We start from the raw sequence: 14,259 nt of genomic DNA, 5'->3' as shown, positions 1-14,259 counted from the left end.
TACAAGGAGATAGGAATGGATCTATTCGCATTCTTCTACATGTTAACAACCAGTTGTGCCAGCACCATTTGTTGAAAATGCTGTCTTTCTTCCACTGGATGTTTTTAGCTCCCTTGTCGAAGATCAAGTGACCATAGGTGTGTGGGTTCATTTCTGGGTCTTCAATTCTATTCCATTGGTCTATTTGTCTGTCACTATACCAGTACCATGCAGTTTTTATCACAATTGCTCTGTAGTAGAGCTTTAGGTCCGGCATGGTGATTCCACCAGAGGTTCTTTTATCCTTGAGAAGAGTTTTTGCTATCCTAGGTTTTTTGTTATTCCAGATGAATTTGCAGATTGCACTTTCTAATTCGTTGAAGAATTGATTTGGAATTTTGATGGGGATTGCATTGAATCTGTAGATTGCTTTTGGCAAGATAGCCATTTTTACAATGTTGATCCTGCCAATCCATGAGCATGGGAGATCTTTCCATCTTCTGAGATCTTCTATAATTTCTTTCTTCAGAGACTTGAAGTTTTTATTATACAGATCTTTCACTTCCTTAGTTAGAGTCACGCCAAGATATTTTATATTATTTGTGACTATTGAGAAGGGTGTTGTTTCCCTAATTTCTTTCTCAGCCTGTTTATTCTTTGTGTAGAGAAAGGCCATTGATTTGTTTGAGTTAATTTTATATCCAGCTACTTCACCGAAGCTGTTTATCAGGCTTAGGAGTTCTCTGGTGGAATTTTTAGGGTCACTTATATATACTATCATATCATCTGCAAAAAGTGATATTTTGACTTCCTCTTTTCCAATTTGTATCCCTTTGATCTCCTTTTGTTGTCGAATTGCTCTGGCTAGGACTTCAAGTACAATGTTGAATAGGTATGGAGAAAGTGGACAGCCTTGTCTAGTCCCTGATTTTAGAGGGATTGCTTCAAGCTTCTCACCATTTACTTTGATGTTGGCTACTGGTTTGCTGTAGATTGCTTTTATCATGTTTAGGTATGGGCCTTGAATTCCTGATCTTTCCAAGACTTTTATCATGAATGGGTGTTGGATCTTGTCAAATGCTTTTTCCGCATCTAAGGAGATGACCATGTGGTTTTTATCTTTGAGTTTGTTTATATACTGGATTACGTTGATGGATTTCCGTATATTGAACCATCCCTGCATCCCTGGGATGAAACCTACTTGGTCAGGATGGATGATTGTTTTGATGTGTTCTTGGATTCGGTTAGCAAGAACTTTATTGAGGATTTTTGCATCAATATTCATAAGGGATATTGGTCTGAAGTTTTCTATCTTTGTTGGGTCTTTTTGTGGTTTAGGTATCAGAGTAATTGTGGCTTCATAGAATGAGTTGGGTAGAGTACCTTCTGTTTCTATTTTGTGGAATAGTTTGTGAAGAACTGGGATTAGATCTTCTTTGAAGGTCTGATAGAACTCTGCACTAAACCCATCTGGTCCTGGGCTTTTTTTAGTTGGGAGACTATTAATGACTGCTTCTATTTCTTTGGGGGATATAGGGCTGTTTAGATCATTAACCTGATCTTGATTCAACTTTGGTACCTGGTATCTGTCTAGGAACTTGTCCATTTCATCCAGGTTCTCCAGTTTTGTTGAGTATAGCCTTTGGTAGAAGGATCTGATGGTGTTTTGGATGTCTTCAGGATCTGTTGTTATGTCTCCTTTTTCATTTCTGATTTTGTTAATTAGGATGCTTTCCCTGTGCCCTCTAGTGAGTCTGGCTAAGGGTTTATCTATCTTGTTGATTTTCTCAAAGAACCAGCTCCTTGATTGGTTGATTCTTTGAATAGTTTTTCTTGTTTCCACTTGGTTGATTTCACCCCTGAGTTTGATTATTTCCTGCCGTCTACTCCTCTTGGGTGAATTTGCTTCCTTTTGTTCTAGTGCTTTTAGGTGTGTTGTCAAGCTGCTAATGTGTGCTCTCTCTAGTTTCCTTTTGGAGGCACTCAGAGCTATGAGTTTTCCTCTTAAAAATGCTTTCATTGCGTCCCATAAGTTTGGGTATGTTGTGGCTTCATTTTCATTGAACTCTAAAAAGTCCTTAATTTCTTTCCTTATTCCTTCCTTGACCAAGGTATCATTGAGAAGAGTGTTGTTCAGTTTCCACGTGAAGGTGGGCTTTCTATTATTTATTTTGTTATTGAAGATCAGCCTTAGTCCATGGTGATCTGATAGGATGCATGGGACAATTTCAATATTTTTATATCTGTTGAGGCCTGTTTTGTGACCAATTATGTGGTCAATTTTGGAGAAGGTACCATGAGGTGCTGAGAAGAAGGTATATCCTTTTGTTTTAGGATAGAATGTTCTGTAGATATCTGCCAGATCCATTTGATTCATAATTTCTCTTAGTTTCACTGTGTCCCTGTTTAGTTTCTGTTTCCATGATCTGTCCATTGGTGAAAGTGGTGTGTTGAAGTCTCCCACTATTATTGTATGAGGTGCAATGTGTGCTTTGAGATTTACTAAAGTTTCTTTAATGAATGTGGCTGCCTTTGTATTTGGAGCATAGATATTCAGGATTGATAGTTCCTCTTGGAGGATTTTACCTTTGATGAGTATGAAGTGTCCCTCCCTGTCTTTTTTAATGACTTTGGGTTGGAAGTCAATCTTATCAGATATTAGAATGGCTACTCCAGCTTGTTTCTTCATGCCATTTGCTTGGAGAATTGTTTTCCAGCCTTTCATTCTGAGGTAGTGTCTATCCTTTTCTCTGAGATGAGTTTCCTGTAAGCAGCAAAATGTTGGGTCTTGTTTGTGTAGCCAGTTTGTTAGTCTATGTCTTTTTATCGGGGAGTTGAGTCCATTGATATTAAGAGATATTAAGGAAAAGAAATTGGTGTTTCCTGTTATTTTTGATGTTAAAGTTGGCATTTTGTTCTTGTGGCTGTCTTCTTTTAGGTTTGTTGAGGGATTACCTTCTTGTTGTTTCTAGGGCGTGGTTCCTGTCCTTGTATTGGTTTTTTTCTGTTATTATCCTTTGAAGGGCTGGATTCGTGGAGAGATAATGTGTGAATTTGGTTTTGTCGTGGAATACTTTGGTTTCTCCATCTATGTTAATTGAGAGTTTGGCTGGGTATAGTAGCCTGGGCTGGAATTTGTGTTCTTTTAGTGTCTGTATAACATCTGTCCAGGATCTTCTGGCTTTCATAGTCTCTGGTGAAAAATCTGGTGTAATTCTGATAGGCTTGCCTTTATATGTTACTTGGCCTTTTTCTCTTACTGCTTTTAGTATTCTATCTTTATTTAGAGCATTTGTTGCTCTGATTATTATGTGTCGGGAGGTATTTCTTTTCTGATCCAGTCTATTTGGAGTTCTGTAGGCTTCTTGTATGTTCATGGGCATCTCTTTCTTTAGATTTGGGAAGTTTTCTTCTATAATTTTGTTGAAGATGTTCGCTGGTCCTTTGAGTTGAAAATCTTCATTCTCATCCACTCCTATTATCCGTAGGTTTGGTCTTCTCATTGCGTCCTGGATTTCTTGGATGTTTTGAGTTAGGATCTTTTTGCATTTTACATTTTCCTTGATTGTTGTGCCGATGTTCTCTATGGAATCTTCTGCACCTGAGATTCTCTCTTCCATCTCTTGTATTCTGTTGCTGATGCTTGCATCTATGGTTCCAGATTTCTTTCCTAGGGTTTCTATCTCCAGTGTTGCCTCATTTTGGGTTTTCTTTATTGTGTCTACTTCCCTTTTTAGGTCTAGTATGGTTTTGTTCATTTCCATCATCTGTTTGGATGTGTTTTCCTGTTTTTCTGTAAGGACTTCTACCTGTTTGATTATGTTATCATGTTTTTCTTTAAGGATTTGTAACTCTTTAGCAGTGTTCTCCTGCAATTCTTTAAGGGATTTTTGTGCTTCCTCTTTATTGTCTTCTTCCTTTTTAGCAGTGTTCTCCTGCATTTCTTTAAGTGTGTTATTAACGTCCTTCTTGAAGTCCTCTATCATCATCAGGAGATATGCTTTTAAATCCGTGTCTAGCTTTTCCGGTGTGTTGGGGTGCCCTGGACTGGGTGAAGTGGGGGTGCTGGGTTCTGATGATGGTGAGTGGTCTTGGTTTCTGTTAGTAAGATTATTACGTTTACCTTTCGCCATCTGGTAATCTCTGGGGTTAGTTGTTATCGTTGTCACTATTTAAAGATTGGAGCAGAAGCTGTGTTCCACTCACCAGCAGTCCCAAAATCCTGCGGCGGGGGTCGTGGGTAGCTGGCGGGTGTCAGGCAACCCTGCGCTCCCGCTACCCCGGCGCTGATCCAGCTGGATGAGGCCTGTGGTCCTACTCAGGCCGGTTTCTGCTTCCCTAACTAATGCAGTCTCAGGTCCCGCGCAATTGGATTGGAGCAGAAGCTGTGCTCCCCTCACCAGAAGTCTTAAGATCCTGTGGCGGGTGTTGTGGGCAGTTGGCGAGTGTCAGCAGACCCTGCGCCCCAGCTGCTCAGGTGCTTTTCTGACCGGAAGAGGCTTGTGGCCCTGTGTGGGCCGGATTTCTCTCTCCCCAACCAGAGCAGTCTCAGGTCCCGCGTGATTGGACTGGAGCAGAAGCTGTGTTCCACTCACCAGCAGTCCCAAAATCCTGCGGCGGGGGTCGTGGGTAGCTGGCGGGTGTCAGGCAACCCTGCGCTCCCGCTACCCTGGCGCTGATCCGGCCGGGTGAGGCCTGTGGCCCTACTCAGGCCGGTTTCTGCTTCCCTAACTAATGCAGTCTCAGGTCCCGCGCAATTGGATTGGAGCAGAAGCTGTGTTCCACTCACCAGCAGTCCCAAAATCCTGTGGCGGGGGTCGTGGGTAGCTGGCGGGTGTCAGGCAACCCTGCGCTCCCGCTACCCCGGCGCTGATCCAGCCGGATGAGGCCTGTGGTCCTACTCAGGCCGGTTTCTGCTTCCCTAACTAATGCAGTCTCAGGTCCCGCGCAATTGGATTGGAGCAGAAGCTGTGCTCCCCTCACCAGAAGTCTTAAGATCCTGTGGCGGGTGTTGTGGGCAGTTGGCGAGTGTCAGCAGACCCTGCGCCCCAGCTGCTCAGGTGCTTTTCTGACCGGAAGAGGGTTGTGGCCCTGTGTGGGCCGGATTTCTCTCTCCCCAACCAGAGCAGTCTCAGGTCCCGCGTGATTGGACTGGAGCAGAAGCTGTGTTCCACTCACCAGCAGTCCCAAAATCCTGCGGCGGGGGTCGTGGGTAGCTGGCGGGTGTCAGGCAACCCTGCGCTCCCGCTACCCTGGGGCTGATCCGGCCGGGTGAGGCCTGTGGCCCTACTCAGGCTGGTTTCTGCTTCCCTAACTAATGCAGTCTCAGGTCCCGCGCAATTGGATTGGAGCAGAAGCTGTGCTCCCCTCACCAGAAGTCTTAAGAATCTGTGGTGGGTGTTGTGGGTAGCTGGCGAGTGTCAGCAGACCCTGCGCCCCAGCTGCTCAGGTGCTTTTCTGACCGGAAGAGGCTTGTGGCCCTGTGTGGGCCGGATTTCTCTCTCCCCAACCAGAGCAGTCTCAGGTCCCGCGTGATTGGACTGGAGCAGAAGCTGTGTTCCACTCACCAGCAGTCCCAAAATCCTGCGGCGGGGGTCGTGGGTAGCTGGCGGGTGTCAGGCAACCCTGCGCTCCAGCTACCCTGGCGCTGATCCGGCCGGGTGAGCGCTCCACTATGTTTATAGCAGCCTTATTTATAATAGCCAGAAGCTGGGAAGAACCCAGATGTCCTTCAACAGAGGAATGGATACAGAAAATGTGATACATTTACACAACGGAGTACTACTCAGCTATTAAAAACAATGAATTTATGAAATTCCTAGGCAAATGGATGGATCTGGAGGATATCATCCTGAGTGAGGTAACCCAATCACAAAAGAAGACACATGATATGCACTCACTCATAAGTGGATATTAGCCCAGAATCCCAGAAGCTCAGAATATCCTCTCATTACAAGATACAATTCACAACCCACATGAAATTCAAGAAGAAGGAAGACCATAGTGTGGATACTTCTATCCATCTTAGAAGGGGGAAGCAAACACCCATGGAAGGAGTTACAGAGACAAAGTGTGGAGTAGAGACTGAAGAAATGACCTTCTAAAGACTGACTCACCTGGGCATCCATCCCATTTACAATTACCAAACCCAGACACTGTTGTGGATGCCAACAAGTGCTTGCTGACAGAAGCCTGATATAGCTCTCTCCTGAGAGGCTCTGCCAGTGCCTCACAAATACAGAGGTGGATGCTCACAGCCATCCATTAGACTGAGCTTAGGGTCCCCAATGAAGAAGTTACAGAAGGACCCAAGGAGCTGAAGGGGTTAGCAGCCCCATAGGAGGAACAACAATATGAACTAGCCAGTACCCCAGAGCTCCCAGGGATTAAATCACCAACCAAAGAGCACACATGGTGAGACTCATGGCTCCAGCTGCATATGTAGCAGAGGATGGCCTAGCAGGTCATCAATGGGAGGAGAGGTCCTTTGTCCTATGAAGGCTCTGTGCCCTAGTGTGGGGGAATGCCAGGGCCAGGAAGAGGGAGTGGGTGGGTTGGTGAGCAGGGGGAGGGGGGAGGGGATAGGGGATTTTCAGAGGGGAAACTAGGAAAGGGGATAACATTTGAAATGTAAATAAAGAAAATATCCAATTAAAAAAAAGAATAGTAAAGAACTCTCAACTGGGTTATTGGGTCAAGCTCTAACACAGTAGGGCTCTCCGGGAATAAAACCCACTCACTAATCTTTCCTCCCATCACTTGGTAATTAACATCAAAGTGCTCCAAACCCAAAATGCAAGGAGTTCGCCCCAGGAACCATTCCTTGAATGGGGAATGGTCACCCACTCGTGACCACATCATAACAGGAGAATCCTGTGATCAGCCAGGTCCCAACCACAAACGACTAAATCTGAAGCAAGTTTTGTTTTAGGCTTCTGCTTTCAAATCATTTCTTCTCCCATTCCTGATACTTGACATGGAATTCTATTGTATTTTTTTTTTAAAGCCTGGAGGATTATGTTTGTCCTGGGAATATCCTCAGCTAGCCATCACTCTGAAAACAAGCCTGCGGGCTTGAAGAAGGTGACTTCAGTGGGTTGGAAAGAGACTTGGACAATGAAAGTTCATACCCCTAGGCAGTGCTGTCTCACAGCTGCCCCAGGTGTGAGATACTGGAAGCTGTTCACACACTTCTCAGAAGATTTAACAGTGTACGTACCATCTCTATATAAAGCAGAGAATTGCTATAGCTAATATTTTTATGCCCTATTTAGACATACAAAATATTACTGTGTTACCTCATCCAAGTGTTAGACCATTTGCAAGATAACCCCCCACCCCGTGCCCCATTTAAAAAGTCTGATAGAATCAGTTCTAAGATACACACATGGCTTTCTAGTTTTTTTCAGTCTTATAGATTCCTGTTTATTGTGACAAAAGGGACTTCTCTTACATCAGGGAGGTTCAGGTACACGCTGCTTAATAACCATTTGCTAGGATCTAGCTGAGTCTTACAGGCTATGTTAGTGTCCAGGAAGGTACAGGAGGATCTCTCTAGAATATTCTGCCCATGTGAAACTGAAGCTCAAAAAGAACCTCCTGGAATGACTTCATTCCCACTTTCATAAGCATAAAGATTCACATCTTCAGCAACCAAAACAGAAGCCCGACATCTTCACCCAGACATCGCTGCTTACCATTGTGAGATATGACAGACAATGCCATGCTTTCCAAAGTTTGAGTACAGACCTGAGTTTTAATGTAATGTTTCTCTCCTACCTAGCTGAAGATGTGCGGACTAGTAGAATAATTATGGCTGTGTACATAAATGTGGGGAGACAAGACGGTTTTAAAAGTAAAGGCCAGAGCTGGAGAGATGGCTCAGTGGTTAAGAGCACTGACTTCCGAGGTCCTGAATTCAATTCCCAGCAACCACATGGTGGCTCACAGCCATCTATAATGGGATCCGATGCTCTCTTCTGGCATGCCTGAGGAGAGCCACAGTGTTCTCATGTACATTAAATAAATAAATCTTAAAAGAAAAAGTAAAGGCCACGGTATATTATTTAAGGATTTGTGTGTGTGTGTGTGTGTGTGTGTGTGTGTGTGTATACATGAATGATTTCCTTGCATGTACGTATGTGTGCCCCAAGTGAGCAGTGCCCAAGGAGATCAGAAGAGGAAGGACATTAGATCCCCTAGAACTGGAGTTACATGTGGTTGTGAGCTGTCATGTGGGTGATAGGAACCCAACCTGGGTCCTCTGCAAGAGCAGGTAGTGCTCTTAACTGCTGAGCCATCTCTCCAGCTGCAAACCATGGATGTATTTAATGCTTTTGCAATTTTAAGAAGGAACACTTTTTTGTTACTGAGTCTTGTTCGCTCATTCTTTTTTTTTTTTTGCCTGAGATTGACATTTAATTACTGCATGTATGAGTTTACAGTTTCCCTTGGCAGAAATTTTCACTGGCGCAGCAGGAGTCAGCACGCACAATGTTTTTAGTTTACCAGTTGGTTTCTTTCTTAGGACTTTGTTCCTTACCGAGACTCCTTTGCCAGTGTGTCAATTGCTAAACTATGGCTTGGTTCCTTTCAAACACAGACATTAGCTATATTAAGCCTGGAATCTGAGGCAGGTTTCAACTGACTGTGACCATGTAGCCTTCCTTTGCCTCTCTGGCATGCGTGAAACAGACATCACTTTCAGACACCTGGTCATGCTATATCCAGCAATATTTTAAACGAGGGCACTTAATGCTTTGTGGTTATGGAGGACGAGAAGGGCCTCTCCTTGGAGGAGATGACCAAACAGTGGGTCCTATTTTAAAAATGTCACCAGGAAGCAGATTCAGAGCTAATCTGAGTGAGTTCTCTCTAGCACGTTGCTTTCATTCTCAGAACTTCCTGTGTCCTGTTTGCACAATGTAAATACTTGGTGAGACTCTTGTGGCTTTACATGAGGACACACAACAAAAATATAATCTTTCTATTCAACCCAGAAGCAGCTACATGTTTCCAGGCCTAGGTTTGCAGGGGGAGGAGGCAGAGTCATTAGAAGCAGAAAGGAGCCTGAGCAGGTCTGGGGGTGGGTAACAGCAATGGTGCCTCTTGTCTAGGAGACCTAGGTAGAAAGGCAAACACCAGTTTCTGTTTCTACAGTGCTCTTCAAACTTGGCCAAGGCAAACTTCGCTAGACCAATTCACAAAATCCCCCAAGCTAAGAAGCTCATTAGATGCCCTGATCCTGGGCCAATGAAACCAAGGATGAGGAACTCTTATAGCAGACACAAAATCCACTCTGCATAAAAATCACATGAACACAACATAGCACCTGAGAAATATTCCTTGTAGCAATGTTGTCAAAGAGCAACCAAAATCAATCAATCAATCAATAAAAAAGGCCACTGGAAGAGTAGAATACTTACCGTCATCTTCCACTATGAAATGGAACATATCACTTGTGGCATTTGCTCTCTCTCTCAAGACATAGCATATTTTCATGTCATCAATGTCAGCTAAAATGCAACCAAAAGGCAAAGTGATTAATTACTGTAGCAAACCCGATGGCTTGTACTTACAATAAATCCTATTGGCTATTGTGTTTCTGAAAACGTGTTTAGATCCCCTTTTGGGAGTGGGGCATGATGCTTTGTTCTGTGTCTCTACACCCCTTAATATCAGCTGTCCCGTAGACATCTGATCCTGCACCCAGATAAATAGAGGGCCAGACTTAGATTATAATAAGAGCAAGGTGATACCCCCTTCCCACCAAAGGAGCAGCTATTAAATACGGTAGGTATGTCAGGCTCTATGACAGGTGGAAAGGAAGATATTTTAAGGCATGGCAGATTTCCTGGACCTCTTGAAATTGCTTCGTGTCCCTTGCAGAGTGAGTTTTACAGGAAGCTAAAGGGAAGAGCAGATGTTTTCTTCGCTATGGTAGTGCTTCTTCTTACAATGCAACAGACTGCTATTAAAATTTAGTGCATGGTAGGGGCTTTAGCAACTCAGGGGCACCTTGCCTTATACTGTTTCCAAGTATAGCAGACTCATGTGCATAGGTTTGTTAACATTACCTATATACAGTATTTAAAATACCTCCATTTTATCAGCTTCTCTCTTTAATGATGCCACTGCACATACAGTTTAATGAAATAAATATCACTCTGTCTTATGATACTTAAAATAGATCTGCCTTGGAACAACAATATGAACTAACCAGTACCCCCAGAGTTCATGTCTCTAGCTGCATATGTAGCAGAAGATGGCCTAGTCGGCCATCATTGGGAAGAGAGGCCCCTTGGTATTGCAAACTTTATATGCCTCAGTACAGGGGAACACCAGGGCCAAGAAGTGGGAGTGGGTGGGTAGGGGAGCAGGGCGGGGGGAGAAGACTCTTGGGATAGCATTTGAAATGTAAATGAAGAAAATATCTAATAAAAAAATAGATCTGTCTTTGATCTGGGCAGCCAGTGAGTTTTTTAAGGTTACACAAACACAGAATGTGGCTAAGAACACTGTCATCAAGGTGTATAATCGTTATCCGTCTCCTTTGTGTTTATGGTTTTTTTTTTTTCTAATTTCTAAAAGCTCGATTAGGTTTTTGCTACGGAGTTCACAGGGATTATAAGCAAAAATGACATGAGAACATTTTATCTTGATAAACACAGTATTTAGAGTTGGCAAGTTCTGCCAAAGACTTCTGAATCTTTTCTTAGGCGATGTGACATGTGAACTGCATCCTGCCTCACAGCTCTGAAAGGAGATACACTTATAAAGAGACATTTCTGGTGATAGGGAAATCTGCTTTTTGGTTCATAGACCAAGTCCTGCACTAATGTTTATATCAATCAGCACAAGCATCTTTCCTATCAGATTAAAACCATCTTCAGAAGATGTTGTTGTTATTGTTGTTGTTGCCATTTTTACATGGTAAGTCCTTTTAGGACAGCAAATGATCTCATGAGTCTTAACTTAAAATGAAAGAGCCAAGTGCTCTTAGGAGGCACTGCCCCTGCACAGCCCCCTGCACAGCCCCATGCACAGCCCTTACACAGCGCCTGTACAGTCTCCACACAGCCCCTGTACAGCCCCTACGCAGCCCCTGCTTGGCCTGTTAATTCTAAAGTCTCAAATTATGATCTGTTGTTTATCAATAAGGAATGACCAGAACTCTTGATTACACTTTCTTATTGTGCTAGCCATGACAACTTCTTTTCTAACCTTCTCACCTGTTCTTAAATTTTGTTTGAAACTCTAAAGTCCCTGCTTGGAGACCATGATGATGATGGTGGTGGTGGTGGTGATGCTAATAATAATAAGTGGGTGGAGAGATGGCTTTGGCTAAGAGCACTGGCTGCTCTTGTTGAAGACCGATGTTCAGTTCCCAGCACCCACACCATGCTAACTCCAGTTGCAGGTGATCTAACACTCTCTTTTGGCTTCCTTGGGTACTGTATGCATGTGGGTGACATACACGTGCGGGCACAACACATACACATAAAAGAAATCTAAACAAGAATTTTAACTAATTAAAAATAAAGCACAGAGGCTGGAGAGATGGTTCTCAGCAGTTAAAGAGCACTGGCTGCTTTTGCAGAGGACCCAGGCTCCATTCCAGCACCCACACAGTGGCTCACAGCCTCCAGGGAATCCCTGTTCCAGAGGAGCCAATGACCCCTCCTGATGTCCACAGGGACCAGGCACACACGTGGCAAACAGACATACTTGCAGATAAAACATCTGTACAATAACAATAAAATCAAGCTATAAACTAAACTAAACTAAACCTCTATTACACAAGATGTGCCAATGCTTTCTTTAAAAAATAATAATAAAAAAAATAAAAAAGACAGTAAGAGAAGATTTCATTGAAATAAAAAGCTGCTCCAGAGCTTTTCGTTTTCCCTTTAACTATGTTAACACTTATTCATGATTTCAAAAGGAGGCTCTTGATGATAATGTTGCTATTCTACAGGTACCTCTGAAAAATAGCAACACATTGTAAAAGTACATAAACACTACCTTCCTTAAGCACAAAGTGGATACAGTAATTTATAACAGTAATCTAAGAATTAGATTTTCTTCTGATTGCTATAGTTAATATATTTATTGCATTGATCTATACAACCTGCCCATAGTTCCTATTTTAAGCAAATCCCAGTAATCATAGTTGGTGCAAACAGGGTTGGGGAGTCTTGTACCTTCCCAAATTTTTGCTTGACAAATACAAACACACACACACACAAACAATTTGCTTAACAAATTATCTAACAAAATATCTCACTATGTGCTTATTATTTATATGTTTTTTTATTTTATGTATAGGAGTGCTTTTGCCGGCATGCGCCAAGGAACACTGCATGCTTGCCTGATACCCAAAGAGGCCAGAAGAGGGCATCAGATCCCCTGAAGCTGGAGTTACAGGGGGTTTGTAAACTGGCCATGTGAGTGCTGGAACTGAACCTGGGTCCTTTGCAAGAGCTTCAGACACTCTTAGCTGCCGAGCCATCTCTCCAGCCCCATTATCTACTCATTGTGGAGAAAAAAGAAAGTTTCTGTAGTTGGGACAAGGCTTCAGACCTGAGAGCAAAGGGTGATGGTGTGGGTGGGGACACACGGACAAAAAGGAAAGTTCAAAGCAAATAATTCTCTAATCTGACTAGTTCTGCTCTCGAACCTTTCCTGACAATGAATTTTCATAAGTCTTCGAAATAAAAATGTCTCCCAAGGGCAACGGCTTAGTTAATCAATTTAGGAATATAACCTCTCTGGCTACTTTTGTTAAAAGTGTTTAACTCCATTAAAATACAGTTTCTCTCATTCCTTCCTGATAAAGCAAAATAAAAACCAAACTGCACATGCGCAGTCCCCTGCTCAACACCACTCTCACTTCCCCTCTAGGAGGATAGACAGCTGTGAAGGAGTCATCTTTAAGGACTTATCTAATCTCCATAAATAACTACGAGGAACCAGATTCTAGCCTCAACTTGTTCAGGTGAGTGTTGTGTGACTGAATATCAAGTGTTCTTCCTTAGAGTCTGAATTTGTGTTAAAATGTGGTAAGTTCCTTTAAAATATAATTTTTAAAACTGTATTTTTTAACACAAAACGTAACTACTGTGCCATTACAAGGATAATAAAACTTAATTGTGACAACTTGGTGCAAACAAACAAAAGGCCTACAGTAAAATAGCATACTTTAAGGGGTCAATATATGAGGAATATTATGTCGGTATTTTGGAGCTGTTGAATTTGGTTTGTAGACTTTAAAAGAATTGATTTGCATATCTTCTTCCAACTTTTTTTTTTTAACAACAATAACAAAATCTCTGTAAAAACACTCTCTTTTGGGGTCAGAGGAGAGATGAGATGGAAGGGTTTCTACCCTCTAATACAGTTCTTCTGTCCTTTCCAGGAGAACAAGCCAGCCTAAAGCTGTGGGCTTCCCTCCCAGAAGCATCTACAGAAAACTGCCAGGCCGGCATCCACTCTGGGGTTTTCCTGTCCCTGCAGGCCCAAGATATAAGCAGGCTCTCAGCCAAGAATCAGAGGCTGGAGTGTGAAGCTGTTTGCCAGCATCAAACAGAAAAGAAGATCCCGTCAACATAACAACGAAGTCTATTAAAGTGTTTGTTGTCTAAGAGCTGAACAGTGTAGCAGGAAAAGAACACCCCCGCTGGGATGTCCTGGGGTTACACTCCATTTCCACCCCAGAGCCCACACGGGAGATCCAGTTTCCATTCTGATGCTGAGATTTTCCTGAAAGCAACACAAATCCCTTTGTAATGAAAGTTGCAGGGTCTGAGAACAGAGCCCTAACTTCCCAGCTAGCTGCTGAAGCCTGCTGAATGGCTTCTCGCTTTCCTCTCTGAGCTGCCCGGCAGAGGTCACATGCCCCTAGTTCCTGACCTCAAAGCCTGCTGCCCCAAGGGCCTCAGGAAAGCAGGTGCTTAGAGCAAGAGATGTCTGACACTTTGCTTAGGACAGGGAAGAAAAGGCTTTGAAGGAAAAAAAAAACCAACAAATGAATGAAAAATAACAATGAAATAAGTAATGATAAACAATAATAAAAATAACATAATAGCAAATATAAAGTTAAGGAAAAATAATAAGTGATAGTAAGGAATAATAAAAATCAGTAGAGTAATGAAAAACAATAATGAAATAATTCCCTCCTTCGATTAATCATCTTTTCATATTTTCTAAGTTTACTGAGATGGATGACAAGTTAGCAATGAATGGACACATAGTTCTCTTGCACACCATTAATTGTGGGCT

The 14,259-nt window shown here is 42.8% G+C and overlaps 1 protein-coding gene across 1 annotated transcript in view; it reads right to left on the bottom strand.

Moving 5' to 3' along the window:
- Positions 1–14,259, bottom strand: part of Frem2 (FRAS1 related extracellular matrix 2) — a 158,565-nt gene that overhangs the window by 138,032 nt on the left and 6,274 nt on the right. Inside the window, exon 2 of the mRNA XM_021158004.3 lies at positions 9,405–9,494. Within this exon, the coding sequence (XP_021013663.1) occupies positions 9,405–9,494 (90 nt within the window). The remainder of the gene's footprint in view (positions 1–9,404; positions 9,495–14,259) is intronic.

Source organism: Mus caroli, unplaced genomic scaffold (assembly GCF_978045245.1).
Source record: "Mus caroli unplaced genomic scaffold, Mus_caroli_1 scaffold_3, whole genome shotgun sequence".
Classification (NCBI taxonomy): domain Eukaryota; kingdom Metazoa; phylum Chordata; class Mammalia; order Rodentia; family Muridae; genus Mus; species Mus caroli.
This window is presented reverse-complemented; position numbering and strand designations above follow the sequence as displayed.